At 36.8% G+C, this 18,285-nt stretch overlaps 1 protein-coding gene and 1 pseudogene across 16 annotated transcripts in view; both read right to left on the reverse strand.

The window, feature by feature from the left end:
• LOC122301154 (mediator of RNA polymerase II transcription subunit 15a-like) overlaps window positions 1-18,285 on the reverse strand; it is an 88,786-nt gene that overhangs the window by 56,127 nt on the left and 14,374 nt on the right. For 2 of the 16 annotated variants that reach the window (XM_043112278.1, XM_043112284.1), the window contains exons 2-3: window positions 7,387-7,498; window positions 7,119-7,239 (exon numbers count right to left, since the gene is read on the reverse strand). The exons of 9 other annotated variants lie outside the window; for them this stretch is intronic. In XM_043112278.1, the coding sequence (XP_042968212.1) occupies window positions 7,119-7,239; window positions 7,387-7,498 (233 nt within the window). Of the gene's footprint in view, window positions 1-7,118; window positions 7,240-7,386; window positions 7,554-9,083; window positions 9,547-18,285 lie in introns of those variants that run through there. 5 more of the 16 variants (XM_043112281.1, XM_043112279.1, XM_043112290.1 and 2 more) reach the window with 5 other exon arrangements.
• On the reverse strand, window positions 11,153-13,070 carry LOC122301158 (annotated as a pseudogene).

Genomic DNA, 18,285 nt, shown 5'->3' on the forward strand with positions numbered 1-18,285 from the left:
ACTCTCTTTCTATCTTTTCTGCACAGTGCTACACGCAGCACATACTATCCGTTTTCTCTCTACACTTGTCTGCACACACCTCAACTAAGCTCTCTCCTAGAGCTGCCTACAATTTTTTCCGGTGCAGTGATTTACAGAAGAAACTGAGGCGTCACTTGTTGCAGACACTGTGCATGTCTGTGAGTAGCGCCTACCATGCCAAGGAAAGAAACGGTGCATGACTCACTGTTCACGGTTTTATCTCCACTCATAACAATCTCTTACTTGGAGACAAATGAGTTTACATATCTTCATAGCGACCATTACAGCAACTTCAAGTCATGCCTTTAAGTACGGAGGCCAACTGAAGCTATACACAGCTTCAATTTGTCAGCAGTAACTACTTTTGTGAACATGTCTGCTGAGTTCTCTGTTTCTCGAATCTTCTCAAGTATCAGTTGTCCACTATAGAGAAGAGATCGGATAAAATAGTATCGCAACTGTATATGTTTTGTTTTGGAATGAAAGGCTGGATTCTTTACAAGAAAAATAGCACTCTGACTATCATTGTGCAGAATACATTTTTCATTTTTCTTTCCCAATTCTTCCAAAAATGACTGCAACCAAACAATTTCCTTCCCCGCTTCAGTTATAGCAACGTATTCCGCTTCTGTAGTTGAGAGAGCAACAATCTTCTGTAACTTAGAAGCCCACGACACAGATGTACCACCCAACGTATACACAAATCTAGTAGTACTTTTTCTGCTGTCAACATCACTTGCTAAATCAGCATCTACATATCCCTGTAGCTTTAAACTTGCTTTTGTAAAGCATAGTGACGTATCTAAAGAGCCTTGTAGATATCTTAAAATCCACTTGATTGCTTCCCAATGCTGCTTTCCTATATTACTCATGTACTTGCTCACAGCTCCCACTGCTTGTGCAATATCTGGCCTTGTACAGACTATGGCGTACATAAGACTATCAATAGCAGATGAATAGGGTATTCTGTTCATGCATTCTTGCTCTTCCTCTGTCTTTGGCGACTGATCCTTAGTTAGTCGAAAGTGACTAGCTAAGGGTGTGCTCACTGGTTTTGTCTTGTCCATGTTAAACCTTCTGAGCACTTTCCTTACATACTCCTCCTGCGAGAGCTTAAAAGAATCATTAGTCCTGTCTCTAATAATTCTCATACCAAGGATTTGTTTTGCAGCACCCAAATCCTTCATCTCAAACCGCTTTGACAACTGCTTTTTCAATTTATTGATCTCCTCGATACTTGACCCTGCAACGAGCATATCATCCACATACAACAGTAGGATAATATAAAAGTTGTCAAAGTTCTTCATATAGCAACAATGTCAGCCTGTAATCTTGTAAATCTATTACTGCATATGAAGTTGTCAAACTTTCGGTACCATTGTTGTGGAGCTTATTTTAGGCCATACAAGCTCTTCTTCAGTTTGCAAACTAGATTTTCTTTTCCCATCACTGAGAATCCTTGTGGTTGGTGCATATAGATGTTTTCCTCCAAATCACCATGAAGGAATGCAGTCTTCACATCTAACTGCTCAAGATGTAGATTCTTTGTAGCCACAATTGCCAACACTGGCCTGATCGTGGTCAACTTTACAACTGGGGAGAAAATGTCTGTGTAGTCGACACCTTCCTTTTGTTGAAACCCTTTCACGACCATTCTGGCTTTGTAGCGCTTGCTACCATTGTGCTCTTCCTTAATTCTGTACATCCATTTGTTATGCAAAGCCTTCTTACCTTTTGGAAGCTTAGTTAGCTCCCATGTATGATTTGACATCAATGACTCTATCTCATCTTGCATGATTTTCTCCCACTTGATCGAATCTTCAATTCGTAGAGGTTCATCATAACTTTCTGGTTCACCACTATCTGTTAGCAGAATGTAGTGTAGAGATGGTGAGAACCGCTGTGATGGCCTGATCGTCCTTGAAGATCTTCGAATAACAGTGAATGGTGTACTTTGTTCGATCTGTGTATTAACATTCTCTTGATCCTCGTTCTGATTAGTGTTGACTCGAGTAACATCAAAGTCAACGACCTCAGGTTTCTTTGGCTGCTTTTCAGATTCAGATTATGACTTAGCTTTGTACAAAATTTGCTCATTGAATATCACATTTATACTTCTGATGATTTTGTGATTTTTATCATCCCAAAATCGATAGCCAAATTCTTCATCACCATAACTAATGAAAAAACATTTTCTAGATTTGGCTTCTAACTTGTTACGATCAGTAGAATCTATGTGAACATATAATACACAGCAAAAAACTTTCAAATGGGAAATATTTACCTTCTTTCCGCTCCAGACTTCCTCTGGTAGATCAAACTTTAAGGGAACTGAAGGTCCCCGATTAATCAAATAGGCTGCAGTGTTAACTGCATCAGTCCAAAAACATTCAAGCAATCCTGAATTCAGCCTCATGCTTCTGGCACGTTCGTTGAGAGTTCTGTTCATGCGTTCAGCTACGCCATTCTGCTGTGGTGTCCTGGGAATAGTCTTCTGAAATCTAATCTCATTTGCAGCATAGAATTCTTTGAACCCTCCGTCATTGTACTCTCCGGCATTGTTTGATCTCAGACATTTCAACTTCAAATCTGTTTCATTTTCAACTATGGCTCTCCACTTCTTGAAAGTGTCAAATGTGTTAGATTTATTTTTCAAAAAATAAACTCATACTTTCCTGCTTGAGTCATCAATAAAGGAAACATAGTACAACGATCCTCCAAGAGAAGCGACTGGGGATGGCCCCCACAAATCTGTGTGTACCAACTCCAACTTTGTAGACTTTGAAGTTCTGACATTTTTTAAGAAACTAACATTTTTCTGCTTCCCAAAAATGCAACCTTCACACATGTCGAAATCAGTTGATTCCAACTTTGGTAACTTCTCATTGGATAATAGTACTTTCATTCCTTTCTCACTCATGTGACCAAGCCTTTGATGCCATAGGTTGGCATTTGTGTCAGCAATTGCAACAGTATCTCTAATGCTTGAAGTCATGTATAAAGTACCTATTTTTGTGCCTCGAGCTACTACCATAGCTCCTCTTGTTATCTTCCATGTGCCACCGGTAAATAGTACCGAATGCCCATCAGCATCAAGTTGTCCTACAAAAATCAGGTTCCTCATGAGTTTGGGAACATGTTGTACTTTCTGTAGCAAACATGCACTTCCATTGGGCAGATTGATTCGTACATCTCCCATGTCTTCGATTTCTAACGCTTCACCATTTGCTAAGTACACCTTCCCGAAATCACCAGTGACATAATTCTGCATGATTTCTTGGTGTGCTGTAGTGTGGAATGAAGATCCTGAATCTAACACCTAAGATTCAATTTGGTTGTCGACTGAAAGGAGTAAGGCATCTTGGAGATCTTCTGTTGTGGCATTAGCAGAGTCATGCTCATTTTTCTTCTTTGCTTACTTGCAATTATTTCTGAAGTGGCTAATCTTGCCACAAATTTCAGTACTGTACTTGTTTTCCAGACCTAGATTTACTTATGCCTTTTCGGGACTTTGACCTGCCTCGATTTGAACTTTTACTAGCTCCTCTACCTCTCGTCTCGAGGTTTAAGGCAGAACTGGAAGTTAATGGTCTGTATCTCTTCTACGAACTTCCTTGATGAGAATATGGTCTCGGATATCTTGATATTTTATCTTTGTTTTTCCATAAGAATTGTTAACAGCTGTTCTCATGGCCTCCCAGCTTTTTGGCAATTGAGCCAGAGCAATTAGTGCACGTACTTCATCATCAAATTCAATCCCTACTGAAGCTAATTGATTGATGATGGTGTTGAACTCATTTAGATGCTGAATAACTGGAGTTCCTTCTGCCATTTTCAAGTAGAATAGCTTGTACATCAAATGCACTTTGTTATTGGCTGATGGTTGCTCGTACATGTCTGATAGAGCCTTCATCAAATCTGCTGTGGTCTTCTCATTTCCCACATTGTGTGCAACTGATCTTGACAGTGTTAGTCGAATGACTCCCAACACTTGTCTATCAAGGAAACTCCAATCTTCATTGTTCATGTCATCTGACTTTTTTCTTAGGAGTGGAAGATGTAGTTTCTTCCCATAGAGATAATCCTCTATCTGCATTCTCCAGTAGGCAAAGTCTGTATCGTCAAATTTCTCGATACCAGCACCTTTAGCTTCTTCTCCAGCCATAACTTTACAAATGAGTTCAAATTTGAACAAACAAAGATCACCGTTGCGTCCGAAACACTCAAATTAGCTGGAAACAAGTCCAGAATCGTCAAAATTGGATCAAAATTGAGTTTAAACAGGCCAAAATAGTTTCGGCCAACCAGAGTGCGACAAATGGCAGGATGACGTCGGCACGGCTCAGTCACGGCTCGGCCCAGGAACACGACTCGACTCGGCTCAGAAGCACGACTCAGCTCAGGAACACGGCTCGGCTCAAGAACGCGGCTCGGCTCAGAGAGTGCAGTACACGCGCGGGTTCCTCTAGGGCGTGTGGGAGCGTGGATTTCACACGTCTTCCTCCTCTAGGGCGCGTGGGAGCGTGTGAGCGTGTGAGGTTTAGTCGTCTTCAACCTCGGGTGCGTGTGGGGCACGTGAGTTGCAGTAGATGCACGCGCTGATCTTCTCGGGGCGCATGTGGGCTCATCCAACCTTCGTTTTCGATTCCATTTGCGGCAATGGATTCGCCTCGACGCGAGGAACACTCTGGAGTTATCAAAAATTAATTTTGACCAACTTGAATTTTCAGGAAACTCGAACCAGAGCTCTGATACCAGTTGTTGTGAGCTGGTCAGAGACAGAAATGATTCTAAATAAAGGAGAGACAAAATTTAACGTAGTTCAACAATTGTCTATGTCCACAGCTGCTGTAATTTTATTATGAAATAATTTTTACAAAAAAACTCTCTTGTAAACTCTCTCTGCTCACCCACTCTCTTTCTATCTTCTCTGCACAGTGCTACACGCAGCACACACTATCTTTTTCTCTCTACATTGGTCTGCACACACCTCAACTAAACTCTCTCCTATTTATAGAAGAGAGCAGCCTACAATTTTTTTCGGTGCAGTGATTTACGGAAGAAACTGAGGTGTCACTTGTTGCAAACACTGTGCGTGTCTGTAAGTGACGCCTAACATGCCAATGAAAGAAACGGTGCATGACTCACTGTTCACCGTTTTGTCTCCTCTCATAACACAACACTGGGTTACATATCTCAGTACATGAGAAATAACGTGCAATGCACATTGCATGATTCTGACAGTATGAATAAATCCCAACGTAAAACAATTAAATTAATAATTTGTACCAAAATAAACTAATATCCCAATTTCATCATAATCTTCAAGCATAACATTATCGTTCGTGGTCTATAAATAAAAACAAAACCAAAAACATAACATATTGTATTGGAGTATCATAGTCCTGAAATTACAAACTTGTCCTTCAAATAGTCTCCATACTTCAAACCTAAACAGAATAATCATATAACAAAGCACAACCTTAACATCTTCATCAATATGGTAGCATCAGTCCACTTCGTCAAGTCCAGTCTCTTCACCACTCTCGGAACTTGCTTCAACAAACCTGCTGCGCATCTATCATTCCATGGTAAGATTTATTGAAATCTCAATAAGTTATGCCACAAACATACACATAAATAATATAAACATGACTAATCATCAACATGCATATGCATGTATAAACATTAGTTCACTTTACAAAATTGTATTTTTCTCCTATCTAGATTCCTCATCATCTTACATAAATCATCGTGACATGCTTTCTTTTATAAAACATCATGCATCATCTTTTGGTCTTGCTTATGGTGCCTCACGGTTCCCTAAAAAATTTTGACTAGTTTAATCCGTAACATTCTTATGTTTCTTATTAGATCACTGGTCCAAGATTATTAAGAATCATTTTGATCTAAATATTCTTTTGGGATATCACATCGGCCTCCTCCCTTTAATAATGGTGCATACCCTTGTGCATTATGTGGTGTACTTGGACAGAAAGGAATGCACAGTACTTTGAAGATAGTGAGCGCACTCTGGCGGAGTTGCAGAATCTCTTTTTACACAAGTTATTGATATGGTTTTCAGCCATTGTGCTTAATGGAACCAATGTCCATGACTTCTTTTCTTTTATCCAGTGCCTTTAAAATATATTTAGGCTTTTCTTTTGTACACTTCCCGTGTACATAGACTTTGCCTATTTCATACCCATTAATATAATTTATCTCTTACTTATAAAATAATAATAATAATAATAATAATGGATTAAACAATTTCAATTCTTAAACTTACCATAAGGACTATTGTCCATAGTTTCCGGTTGAGTTGTCAGGTGATGAAGTTGGTGGAGGACCATCTGCTTCTTCTGAAACTTCGTCTTGTGAGTGGTAATAAAACTCGTCATCCTCAGAGTCATTGTCTTCATCACTGGCATGATGCCCTTCTTCATCTGAATGTTAACGTTGAGAAGAAGATGTAGACAATCCCAATTTGTGAAAGAACAAAAACACAAAGTTATAGGAAGTGCGGAAGAAAAATGAAAGAAGAAAGAAAACAAGTAGCAGAGAATGCACACAAGCAATTTCTAACCTAATGGACAAAGGCATTCAACAAATCATTTCTTGTTGAAGAACTGTTTAAAATGAACAGAAAGAGATATCATTTATATCCTTCATATTCAACAACTCATTTATTTTTTGTAAACTGTTTAAAAGGTAAAGTATTCTGAAAGATGCAACAATTCCATATGGTATCCACCTTCTCCCAAACCACCACCAATAAAATGTTGGCGACGCTACATTTGAGGATATTAAAAGGGATTATCTGTAGACCATTCAACAGGACTACACATCCATGTCCACAATGAGAAAGGCAAGTCAACAAAACCTAAATACAAAACACACACGTACACATAGAAGTAAGGTATGTATGTATATCAAACATCATGTCCACAATGAGAAAGGCAAGTATACCTAAATACAAAACACACGCGAACACATAGAAGAAAGGTATGTATGCATATCAAACTAGAGAGACCAATTGGATGGACTTATATATATATGTAACTAACATCATGCAAATCAATCTTTAATGGTTTTACCCAGATCTGGGGGCCTATTGCCATTGACAGCAGTGTTGGATGGCAAAGAATTGGCTGGAGGATTCCAAGACTTCGTTTCCATTGAAAGCATCTTTAGAGATATTTTTCGTACGTAGTCTCCCTGAAGAAATTACTAAAAAGATAAATAGCACGGCACTGCATAATGCAAATAGAAAACTATCTTTGGAGGTATTTTGTATTCTACATGTATAGATACTCTACATATACATTAATCATGAAATGAAGGGACCCAGCATGATGGATATACCTGACTTGTGGCAGCAGTAAAAATCTTTTCCTCAAACCTGATAGTCATTTCCCTGAGTTCCTGTAAACCTTCTTGACTAGAAACGGGTATATGCCTCTTCAATGTATCCATTCTACCAACATAAGAGATATCCTTAATAAGTAACCAGCCATACAGGCACAAGGAAGCTATTAACAGAACAGAATTCCAATTTAGTATACCATGCTGATAAGGCAGAACTAAAGCCAGAAAAATGTCCAAGAGATAATACACATAATGTTCCAACCAATATTACGAAGAGTACAGTGAACCACTCATTAGACACATGATAGCACACCTTTCTTTCACATGATAGACCACCAAGTGTTCCTGAGCAGATTCTATTCCCAATAGCTTATTAGGAAGATGTGTTAAAAGTCTTCATTTCTAATTTATAATATAGTATTTGCCATGGTAATCCAACTCCTATAAACCAAAGCTAAGAAAATATATACCCATGTTAAAGAACACACGTAAGGTCAGTCATAAATACATTTCACAGTTGTAATGGTGATACATAAATCAAGCTTCACATATGCACATGCATTGTGAAGCATGTGTATTTGTGCATTTATTTGAGCCCTGCTATTTATAGACTTCAATTGTAACCCGGCTTACACCATTGATGCCATCACATCAATCATAAAAAATTGATTGCCTTGGCTATCTACCGCATAAACAGGGTTACACTTGCGCCCATTTGGATATTTAGAAGGGATTTACTATGTATCAGCCACTGTTCATTTTCACACCACACACATATAGCTTAGGGTGTGTGGTGTAGGGTGGTGAATAGTGGCTATAGATATTTTTTATAGAATGTGTGGTGTGAAGTGATGAATAGTGACTGATTAGAAGAATTTTTCAATTTAGAATTTCTCAGTCTATCTGTAAATAGTAATAAAATAGTTTGACTTAAAATGTTTTATTGGGTTTTAGAATATTATAGAAAAATTTGAATAAAAATATTATAAAATTAAAAATTATTTGAATATAATTTTTTAAAAAAATTTGAAAAATTAGTGTTGTTTTTTGTCTTCCTTGAGAGTTTAGAAAAGTTGTAATAATTAAGTAATTATTAAATAAAAAAATTGAAGATTTGAAACTGAAACTATTTTGTATTTGAGTGATATTTTGAAAGAAAATATCTTAAAATACTTGAGAACAATCGTGTTGCCAAACGGAGCCTTAGGGTGTTATCAGTAGAATTTTCCTTTTTTTGAAGGACAATAGTGAAATCTACACTTTTGTATTTTAAGCATCTTCCAATATTTGTAAATCAAACAACCTTGGTTCTGCATTTTGGGTTGTAATTATTAATCTCAACCTCCCCGCACGTCTTTTGACCCTATCGTTGTTTATTTGTTTTCAGTGATACCCTTCACTTTTTCTTTTAATTTGCAGTCATATTTAAAACCGAAAATGGATCTTATTCGGTCACACAGTATTGAAATCGATGCATGTAGAATAAGTCAAAAGAAAGAAAATGAGAAACCAACCATTAGACTCTATTAGGGAAAAAAATGCCAACTTGAAAAAAAAATGAAAAAAAAAATGGAACTTTCAAATCAAACACACCCGTCAAAAAAAATTAAAAAACGAAAAAGAAAAGAAAGAATAGAAAAGATCAGCAATTTATTCATCTATTTAAAAAACAAAAAAAGGATATAGAGATATACATTTTGCTGACAATTCTTTGCCGAGAATCGGGCTGCAATTCGGTCCTCCAATCGCCGGCGTCCATGGTGGGTTCTCCTGCTCTTCTTCCACCTCCTATCCCTCCTCCTACAAGGCCTTGGCCTGTGGTGGGCCTCCAATTATTGGTATCCACCAAACTTCTCTAATAGTTAACAACCAAATCGAACACCAACTTTTACAACGATTTAATCGTTCATATTCAAATCGCTCAACTAGAAAGATGTTATAGAAAATGAACACCGATTTGCTGAGAGAGAGAGAGAGAGAGAGAGAGAGAGAGAGAGAGAGAGAGAGAGATGCGACGATGTAGCTTTGTGGGAGAAGCGGCTGATTCCAGCTCAGGAGGAGGTAAAGGTACACGAGGGAGGAAGGATGAGGGGAAGACGGACTAGGGCTGTGGTAAATTGGAAAAGGAATATATTTGGCTTGATCAAATACTTGCATATCTATAATCTATCAATTATCTATTTGCACCGAGGGGTTCTTTTTTATTTTTTATATTTTTTGTTTTTTTTTTCCTTAATTGTTAAGATATATATTAAATGATTTTTTTTTCTTAACTGTTAAGAAATATTTTTCTTAATATTTTTAAGGAAAAAAAAAACATTTTGAAGACAATCGAACATTTCTTAATATTTTTAAGGAAAAAAAAAACATTTTGAAGACAATCGAACGACCCTTCTTTTATACCTCTTTTCACTCTTGCAATAATAATAATAATAATAATATATTATAGCAACGACATTAATTAATAAGATTGAACAACCAAACCCGGTTATGGCAGAGGCGTTAGGGGCTTTAAAAGCAGTTTCTTTGTGCCAACAATTACTTCTAGATAAAGTCATTCTAGAGGGAATGCTAAAGTAGTGGTAGATGATGTAAACTGTGATGTAGTCAAGTGGAACTCGGGTGGTATGATCATCCAAGACATCAAGCACAAGCTCAACTTGATGGAGGAGTGGTCTGTGCAGTATATACCAAAGAACATTAACACAATAGTTCATTTACTAGTTAAGGATGCACTCAAACTCTCTTAAGAGAGCATTGTAAATTTGTGATGGAAGGAATCCCTTCTTGTATCCAAGTTTCAATGCTTTGAGATGAGTATAAATACAAATTCTTCTTTTCAAAAAAAAAAGAGACATTGGAAAATCCGACCAGCTATGTCATAGGCTTTCGGGGGGAATCTGGGAATAAAGGATATGAACCAACAAAGACAAAAAATTAGGGTCCCATTACTTTAAAAAAAGCAAAAGAAAGGGGGTGGGCCGTATGCAATCGCATTCTCTTACTTAGTTATTTTTCAGAGCACTTGTATTAGTTTCATCAAAAATTAATATATTTTTAAATTTTAATAAATTTATTTAAAATAAATTTATATTAAATTTATTAAAAAAATATTTATAAAATTTTGAGTTATAGTAATTATTATTCTTTTTTCAAATTTAAAGATCTCTTATTTTACATTCAAATTAATATTTTATTTTAATTTTAATCAACAATAATTTTATTTTATTTTATTCTAAATTAGATGAGAATCAATTATTTAAGTACTAAATTAAATTATTAATGTGTATATGGTTAGTATAATTACAAAATATGAAAAAAAAAATTAAAAATATTCTTATTAAAAAACTAATATTATATTATTATTTTAATGAATCTAATGACTAATCCAATGTGAAATTATAGATATGAAGGATTTGGATTTATAAAAAATATATACTTTTTATCAAATTTGAAGATAAATTTAATAAGTTCAATGCTAGTACTCTAAAGTTCGCAGCTCACAGATCAGCTGAGTTACGAGGTTCTAACTTTCTTCATTATTTAAATTGATATGATTGTGTTAATTGATTAAGTTTTTTTTTAAAATTATATAAAAAATTTATATTTTAAAATTTTTAATTCAGATTTAAATAACAAAAAAGGAAAAAATAATTAGATAGTAAAATACTAATAAATGCAGTGTAAACTACAAACTCCAAATACAATCTTGTCATGATCATCATGGCATATATTCTCGTACCCAAAAAAAATTAAAGCCAACTTTGCTTTTAAAAAAATTCTATTTTTTTGGTCCGAGAGATCAGATCATAGAAACTGATCTTTCGTATGAGAATTATATATCTAAACCCAGAAAAGAAGAAATAACAAAATTAGAAAAAAACAGTAATCCATATCGATTCTTATGATGGAGTATACAGAGGCGCAGATCGAGGTTGTAAGCCACTATATTGTATTGGTATTGACTGGAAGTTTAATGCGATTGCAGCCATAAACCGAGCAAAACGCTTGCAATATCATCAAGACCAAGAAGAAAATTGCAGCCAGCAATGCAAGAAACTGCCATGAACCAATAACGTAAAGCTTGAAGCATTGCCAACTTTAACACTCCATCTGCCACTGTAATGCTTGTTCACATCTTCAATCACCGTGTCTAAAAATGGTACTTTTGTCAACCTGATAGACTTGCTCATTCCATTCCATAAGTTTGCCACCTCTGCATCGCTCTTCAAACAGTTCAGGAGGATCCCTCTTTCTCTGAGTGCTTTCACATCCTCCTCAGTGTCAAGAATTTCATTCATTAATTCAGTGTATCGCGTAAATACCAATGGCCTTGATGCATTCGAAGCTTCATATGCTACTAAGTTCCTCAAAACCACCTCCGTGTTGACATCTAAACTAATGGTGGGGAGGTAAAACGTGCTCGTCTTTGCGTCAAAAGCAATGGTTGAGATGTTACCATTTGTGGATAAGAAACGGATCCCGGATGCTGAAAGCTCAGTCACAGATGGGATTGAGATTTCCTCTAACGATGGTGGCTTGCTAATGTTGTTGTTTGAGCTTAAAGTCTCGTCTTCTGGCTTGACTCCTTTCGAAAAGAAGGACTCCACAGGTTGTTTTATGATCTTGAATACAGGAAAGTTAGAGAGGATTGTCAAAGGCAATTTTATGATGACTTTTACGGCTCTAGACAGCAGCAACTTCTTGATATGGCGTATTGGGCCACCAATTAGTTTCGATAGCAGCTTCCAAATCTCATTGAGGGCTTGTTTCACGTAACTTGAATCTGCAGGAGAGTTTTCCTTCCCTTCGATGCCTTCATCACGATCCCCAGCTTCGGTGATTTAGGATGGTTCTTCCACTTTGGGCACGATCATTTGGTACAAAAAGTCTAACAGGTGTGAGGCCTGTGAGACCTGAATCTTTGGCAGATCTTCCATCCGTTTAAAAGGTGAAAGTTCTTTGCAGAACCCCATTAGCATTGAAAACAACATATCATCGGAAGAATCGAGGGATAATAACTGGAATTCCAACATCTTCCTCAGCACTAACAAAGGAATCTGATTCTCAAGCATTACAACATCTCTAAGAATTACGTTATGCGCTGATTTCCTTCCTGCATAGTCCACCAAGTGTGACATGCTAGAGGAAACTCTTGTCAGCACCTTTCCTTCTTGGATGGCGTAAGTTTGAAGGAACTCAAGCAGGAATGAAGCGTCAACGGCCATCATCCACGCCAAAGTCTCTCCATTGAAATCCAAGTACTGGTGATAGCATGCTCGGATCGTCTGATCAAGCTGTGTAAGTTGGTCGACAAGATTTTGGTACTTGCGACTTTGGAGCTGCTTTTGAATTCTTCTAGCTGCCGCTAGCTTATATCTCTGCATTTCATAGAGCTCCGGACGCCAATAATGGTAAGGACCGAGAGCAACTTGCTGTGGAAAAAAAGAATCTGGAGAGCTAACCAGAAGAGCTTTGGGGACATTGAAAATGCATACGGGAACTTCAGCATCATCCTGATCAAGCTCTTCTTCGAGGCTTCGACGGATCTGAATAACCCATCGAAGCTCATCGAATTTGGAATCAGATTGTGATGGAATGTTGGATTTGGGAGAATACATGTTTGTTTTTCTCGGAGAGATCGAAGAAGGTTTTGGTTTGGTGCGAGGGCAGTTTTTGATCATGCATTGAGTGAATATGGGGGGGTTGGGAGAAGGAGGCAGCTTTTAAAGTTGCATAAATCCACAGGCATTAATATATTATATTTTAATGAGTTTTTAATGAAAGTGCGTCTTTGGGTAGAAACAAATGAAATGCGTTTCTCACGTGTGTATACATATATATATATATTTTTTAAATTTATAAATTTACATAGTTCAATTTAATAAGTTATATATATTTTTATTCATTTAATAAGTTATAGTGTAGAGTTATTTTTATAGTAAAATACATCTAAAATTATTATATAAAATTATGTTAGTTCGTAAATTTAATAAATTTCTTTATATCCAAACAGTACTTATATATACTTTTACGTTTCCGAATATATATCTTTTTCATTTTTTACATTTTTCTCGGGTTGATGATCACTATCTCTAAAACCAAGGATAGGGATAGATTTATTAACGGAATAAACGTGCATTGCATTTCGATTTTATACCGAGGAGTCAATAGAATGGACATCGTTCCGTGACATTTACCTAGCTAAAATGGCGTGGTCCAAACACGCGTTTTGCTGACTTGGAAATTTGAAAAGTGGTTTTTATAAAATTAAAAAATCTATTCATCATCTTAATTTTCATAATTTCTATATCAAATAATATATTTTTAAATAAAATATAATAAATAATCTATAATCATTTAATAATATATCATAAGATGATAAAAAAATAATAAAAATTGAGATAATAAATAATATTACTCTTATAAAATATGACTATTAGAAAATTTTCATAATTTCTTAAATTTAAATAATTCTTTCCAACAGTTCATTAATTTGGACTCAGAATGTAATTAATATAAGAAATCGAGTATTAATATCTACAGTTTTGACTTTTTGGAGGTTTTGGTTCGACTTGTAATTTTGGCGGCAAAAGATACTGCAGCATGCACACTGCAATGTCTGCATAGCAGAAAGCACACCAAGGCAGTAGGCACCTTTAACTTCTCCTTAGTGTGAAGATGATTATGTGTTTCAGTGCATTAGTGTAAAGTGTAAAAGCAACCTTGTATAGTAGTAACAGAAAAGCACTTATCTTTTCCTTACTTTCTAGCTTTTGTAATTTGTTAAGTTATATATAAAAGGAGCTCATGTAAACACACTAATCCGTATCACAATTTGAATGAAAGCAGTTTTCACTTGCTTAAGCAAATTGTTGTGAATCTCATTTTCTTTTCCTTCAAAGTTTCAACATGGTATCAGAGCAGGTCTAAACCTACTACCCTCATCATCCTATCATTCACGCATCTTCCCTTTCTTTTTTTTTGTTCACTTCATCTGTAATTCATTACTTCTATGGATGAGGCAACACCACATCACAATTCTCCATCAGAAGATCCCAATAGCCCATTTTTCTTACACCACAGTGACAATGCAAACACTGTGGTGGTCACACCTCATCTCACAGGACTGAATTATCTTTCTTAGAACCGATCTTTCACCCTAACTATTTCAATCAAAAATAAACTCGATTTTCTAGATGGGACCATTGAGACCCCTTAACTCAACAGCACCCTTTATGTGCCATGGCTTCGATGTAATAACTTGATCCTTTCATGGATTTTGAATTCCATCTCAAAAGAGATTGTATCAAATGTACTTTATGTCAGCTCAGCCAAAGAAGTTTGGGAAAAACTTAAGGCTAGATTTACACAACCTGATAATGTGTGCATATAACAGCTACAGCAGCAACTGGGATCCATTACTCAAGTAACACAGCCTGTAAGTGACTATTTCACACAACTCAATGCAATGTGGGAAGAACTACACAACTACAGGCCCTTGCCACACTGCTCATGTGGTCTGTGCACCTGCAAAACATTGGATACCGTTGGTGAAATTCAACAAACAGACTCAGTTTTCAAGTTCCTAATGGGACTCAATGATACCTATGATGCCATCCGAGGACAAATCATCCTCATGAGTCCTATACCCTCACTAGACAGAGTTTTTTCGTTGGTTTTGCAGGAAGAAAGGCAAAGGCAAGTTAGGACTTTTGTATTACCTCTAAATGAGTCCTCTATATTGGCTATTTATCATGGCCAGAACAAGAAGAAAGAAAGGTTAGAAGTCACTTGTTACGATTGTGGAAAGATGGGCCACACAAAGGAGAAATGTTATCGACTAGTTGGATTCCCACCTAACTTCAAGTTCACCAAGTCTCAGCAAGGATATACACCTGGAAGTCACTCAGTAAATCAAGTTACTGCTCAGGAACATGAGAGCAGCACCTCAATGACTCCACAGCTTCCCCTGACTGAAGCACAGATTTAGCAAATTGCAACTCTTGCCAATGCTCAAACTTCTCAGCTCAACTTGAAGGAAAGGAACTCACCAATCAATCCACCCAGCAATGACTTTTCAACCTCCACAAATGACTAGACTCACACTCACCACTCTTCCAACATGGCAGGTACAATCCCTCAAACTAGTAATGAAATTTCTACACAAACATGTCTTGATTCTTCTACAAATCACAATCAAAATTCACACACACATTGGATCCTGGACACTGGGGCTACAGACCACATGGTTTGCTCCATTTCATTACTCACTAATATCACCTCTAAAAAACCAACTCGAGTTCACCTCCCAAACAAAACCTATGCTGAAGTCACACACATTGGTACCTGCAAAGTCTTAAACAAACTCATTTTGAATGATGTTCTGTATGTGCCTAGTTTTAGATTTAGCCTCATATCTGCTAGCAAGCTGACCTAGGATTCCCATATATGTCTCATTTTTCTTCAAAAATTTTGCTTCATGCAGGGCCTATCTTCATGGATGACGATTGGTCTTGCTGAAGTCTCAAACGACCTCTATTTTCTCAAGCCTCAAACCCCTTCATGCCATGTTGTTCAAAGCACCTCAACAAACCAAAGCAATTCCAGATAAGACATCCAACCCCCTCACAATGAAAACTTGAGCTGTAGCCAATTACCAGAATTTGATTTGTGGCATTTTAGATTAGGACATGTATCTCACCAGAGGATGAATATCATTCACTCTCATGACTCAAATGTAAAATGCAATGGCAACATACAATGCACAATCTGTTATTTAGCAAAACAGAAAAGAAAGTCATTCCCATTGAGCACCATTTCTACATTTTTTTCCTCTTGAGTTAATTCATTGTGACATACGGGGACCCTATTCCCAACCATCCATTCAAGGTCATCAATATTTTCTAACCATAGTGGATGACAAAACTCGAGTAACTTGGATCTACCTAATGAAGTTCAAATCAGAAACCAGAACCATTCTACAAAACTTCATTCACATGTGTGAAACTCAATTTAATGTTAAAATCAAACAAGTGAGATCTGATAACGGGTTTGAATTTCAAATGATAGATTTTTATAACTCACATGGCATCATACACCAAAAGACTTGCATATACACCCCTTAACAGAATGGGGTGGTAGAAAGAAAGCATCAACACCTTCTCTCTACTGCTAGATCCCTTCTTTTTCAATCATCCCTTCCATTAAAGTTTTGGGGAGATGCTGTATTAACAGCAGCACATGTCATTAATAGAATCCCAACCCCTGTACTTAACAACAAATCCCCATGTGAGACCTTTTTCTCATCCATTCCATCATATTCCCACCTAAAAGTCCTTGGATGCCTATGCTTTGTCTCTACTGTGAAGAACAACAGAGGAAAACTAGACCTTTGAGCCAGAAAATGTATATTCATAGGCTACCCTCCTGGAATTAAAGGCTATAAAGTCTATGACCTTCAGGATCATACATGCCTTGTCTCAAGGGATGTAGTCTTCTATGAATCAGTTTTTCCATTTCAAAAACAAGTTGCTGAACCCATAGCTCCAACCCAAAATCTGGTCCTCTCAGTTCCCATACCAGAACCAACACACTCAACCTTCACACACCAAAGCCTTGATCCCTCAACTCTAACTCTCAACACTGATCCCAATTTACCAAACATTGAATAGCACCTAGATATACCTTCCTCACCTTCCTCTCCAAGCACCTTACCTGTACACCTTAGAAGATCTAACAGATCACGAAACCCACCTGCTTACCTTCATGACTATCACTGCCAATTAGCTCATACCAAGTCCATCTCACACCCTTTATACAAATATCTCACCTATTCCAATCTATCTCCCAAATACAAATCCTTTGCTTTCTCAATCTCTCTTCTTCAAGAACCTCAATCCTATCAAGAAGCTGTCAAGTCAAAGTATTGGCAAGATGCCATGAATGCTGAGTAGAAAGCCTTAGAGGACAATGGAACTTGGACTTTGACTAGGCTGCCTGAAGGAAAGAAGGCAGTGGGGTGCAAATATGTGTATAAAATCAAGCTTAAATCTGATGGATCCATAGAGAGACATAAAGCTAAGATATTAGGAAGTGCACCATTCAAATTTTTACTGTCTAAGATAAGCATTTTAAACATCTATGCCCATCTTGAGGGGGTGTCTCAAAGTTAAGAAAGCACACTGAAGATCCTGCAACCACTTTTGTGACGCCACCAAATTCCGTTTGGGATCGGACGGACATTTGAAGCGTCGAGACATGCAACACAAGGTTACCTGCCCCTGTTCATGACATATAAGATACAATAATCCTAACATGCATCTAACATTATGCAATATTCGCAGCGGATAATTTTTTTCTTTAGCAATACTATGCACCAAACTGAAAATATCCCAATACTTAAAACATACTTCATACATAAAGATCCATTGAATAACTAAGATCACAGCACTATTCCAAAATAGTTATGATCCAAAAGTACTAGAGATGCAACTCCATCGTACAAGTAGTAATTTAACTACTATATTAACATTAACGACACACCGTCGTTCAGTCGACTGTGTCTAGTTGGTCAGCTCCTGGTCCTCCTTCAGGTCCTGTAACAAGATCTACCATTCGGGAGGAATGGTAGTTGGGACTACCACAGTGAGATTTGATTACAAATCTCAGCAAGTTAACAAAAAAACTTCCACACAAACTAATGATGCATGGATGACAGTAAAAGCATAAATGCATAATCAAATTCATAAGTAATTAAAGAATAACTTAGCGTACAACATAGCATAATTGACATAACTTAAATTGAAACATGAACTGAACTTGACTTAGCATGAACTTGCTCTGAAACTTGAATTAACATGAAAAATACATACTCCACAGTTGTTCTGGCCCTAT

Source organism: Carya illinoinensis, chromosome 2 (genome assembly GCF_018687715.1).
Source record: "Carya illinoinensis cultivar Pawnee chromosome 2, C.illinoinensisPawnee_v1, whole genome shotgun sequence".
Classification (NCBI taxonomy): Eukaryota; Viridiplantae; Streptophyta; class Magnoliopsida; order Fagales; family Juglandaceae; genus Carya; species Carya illinoinensis.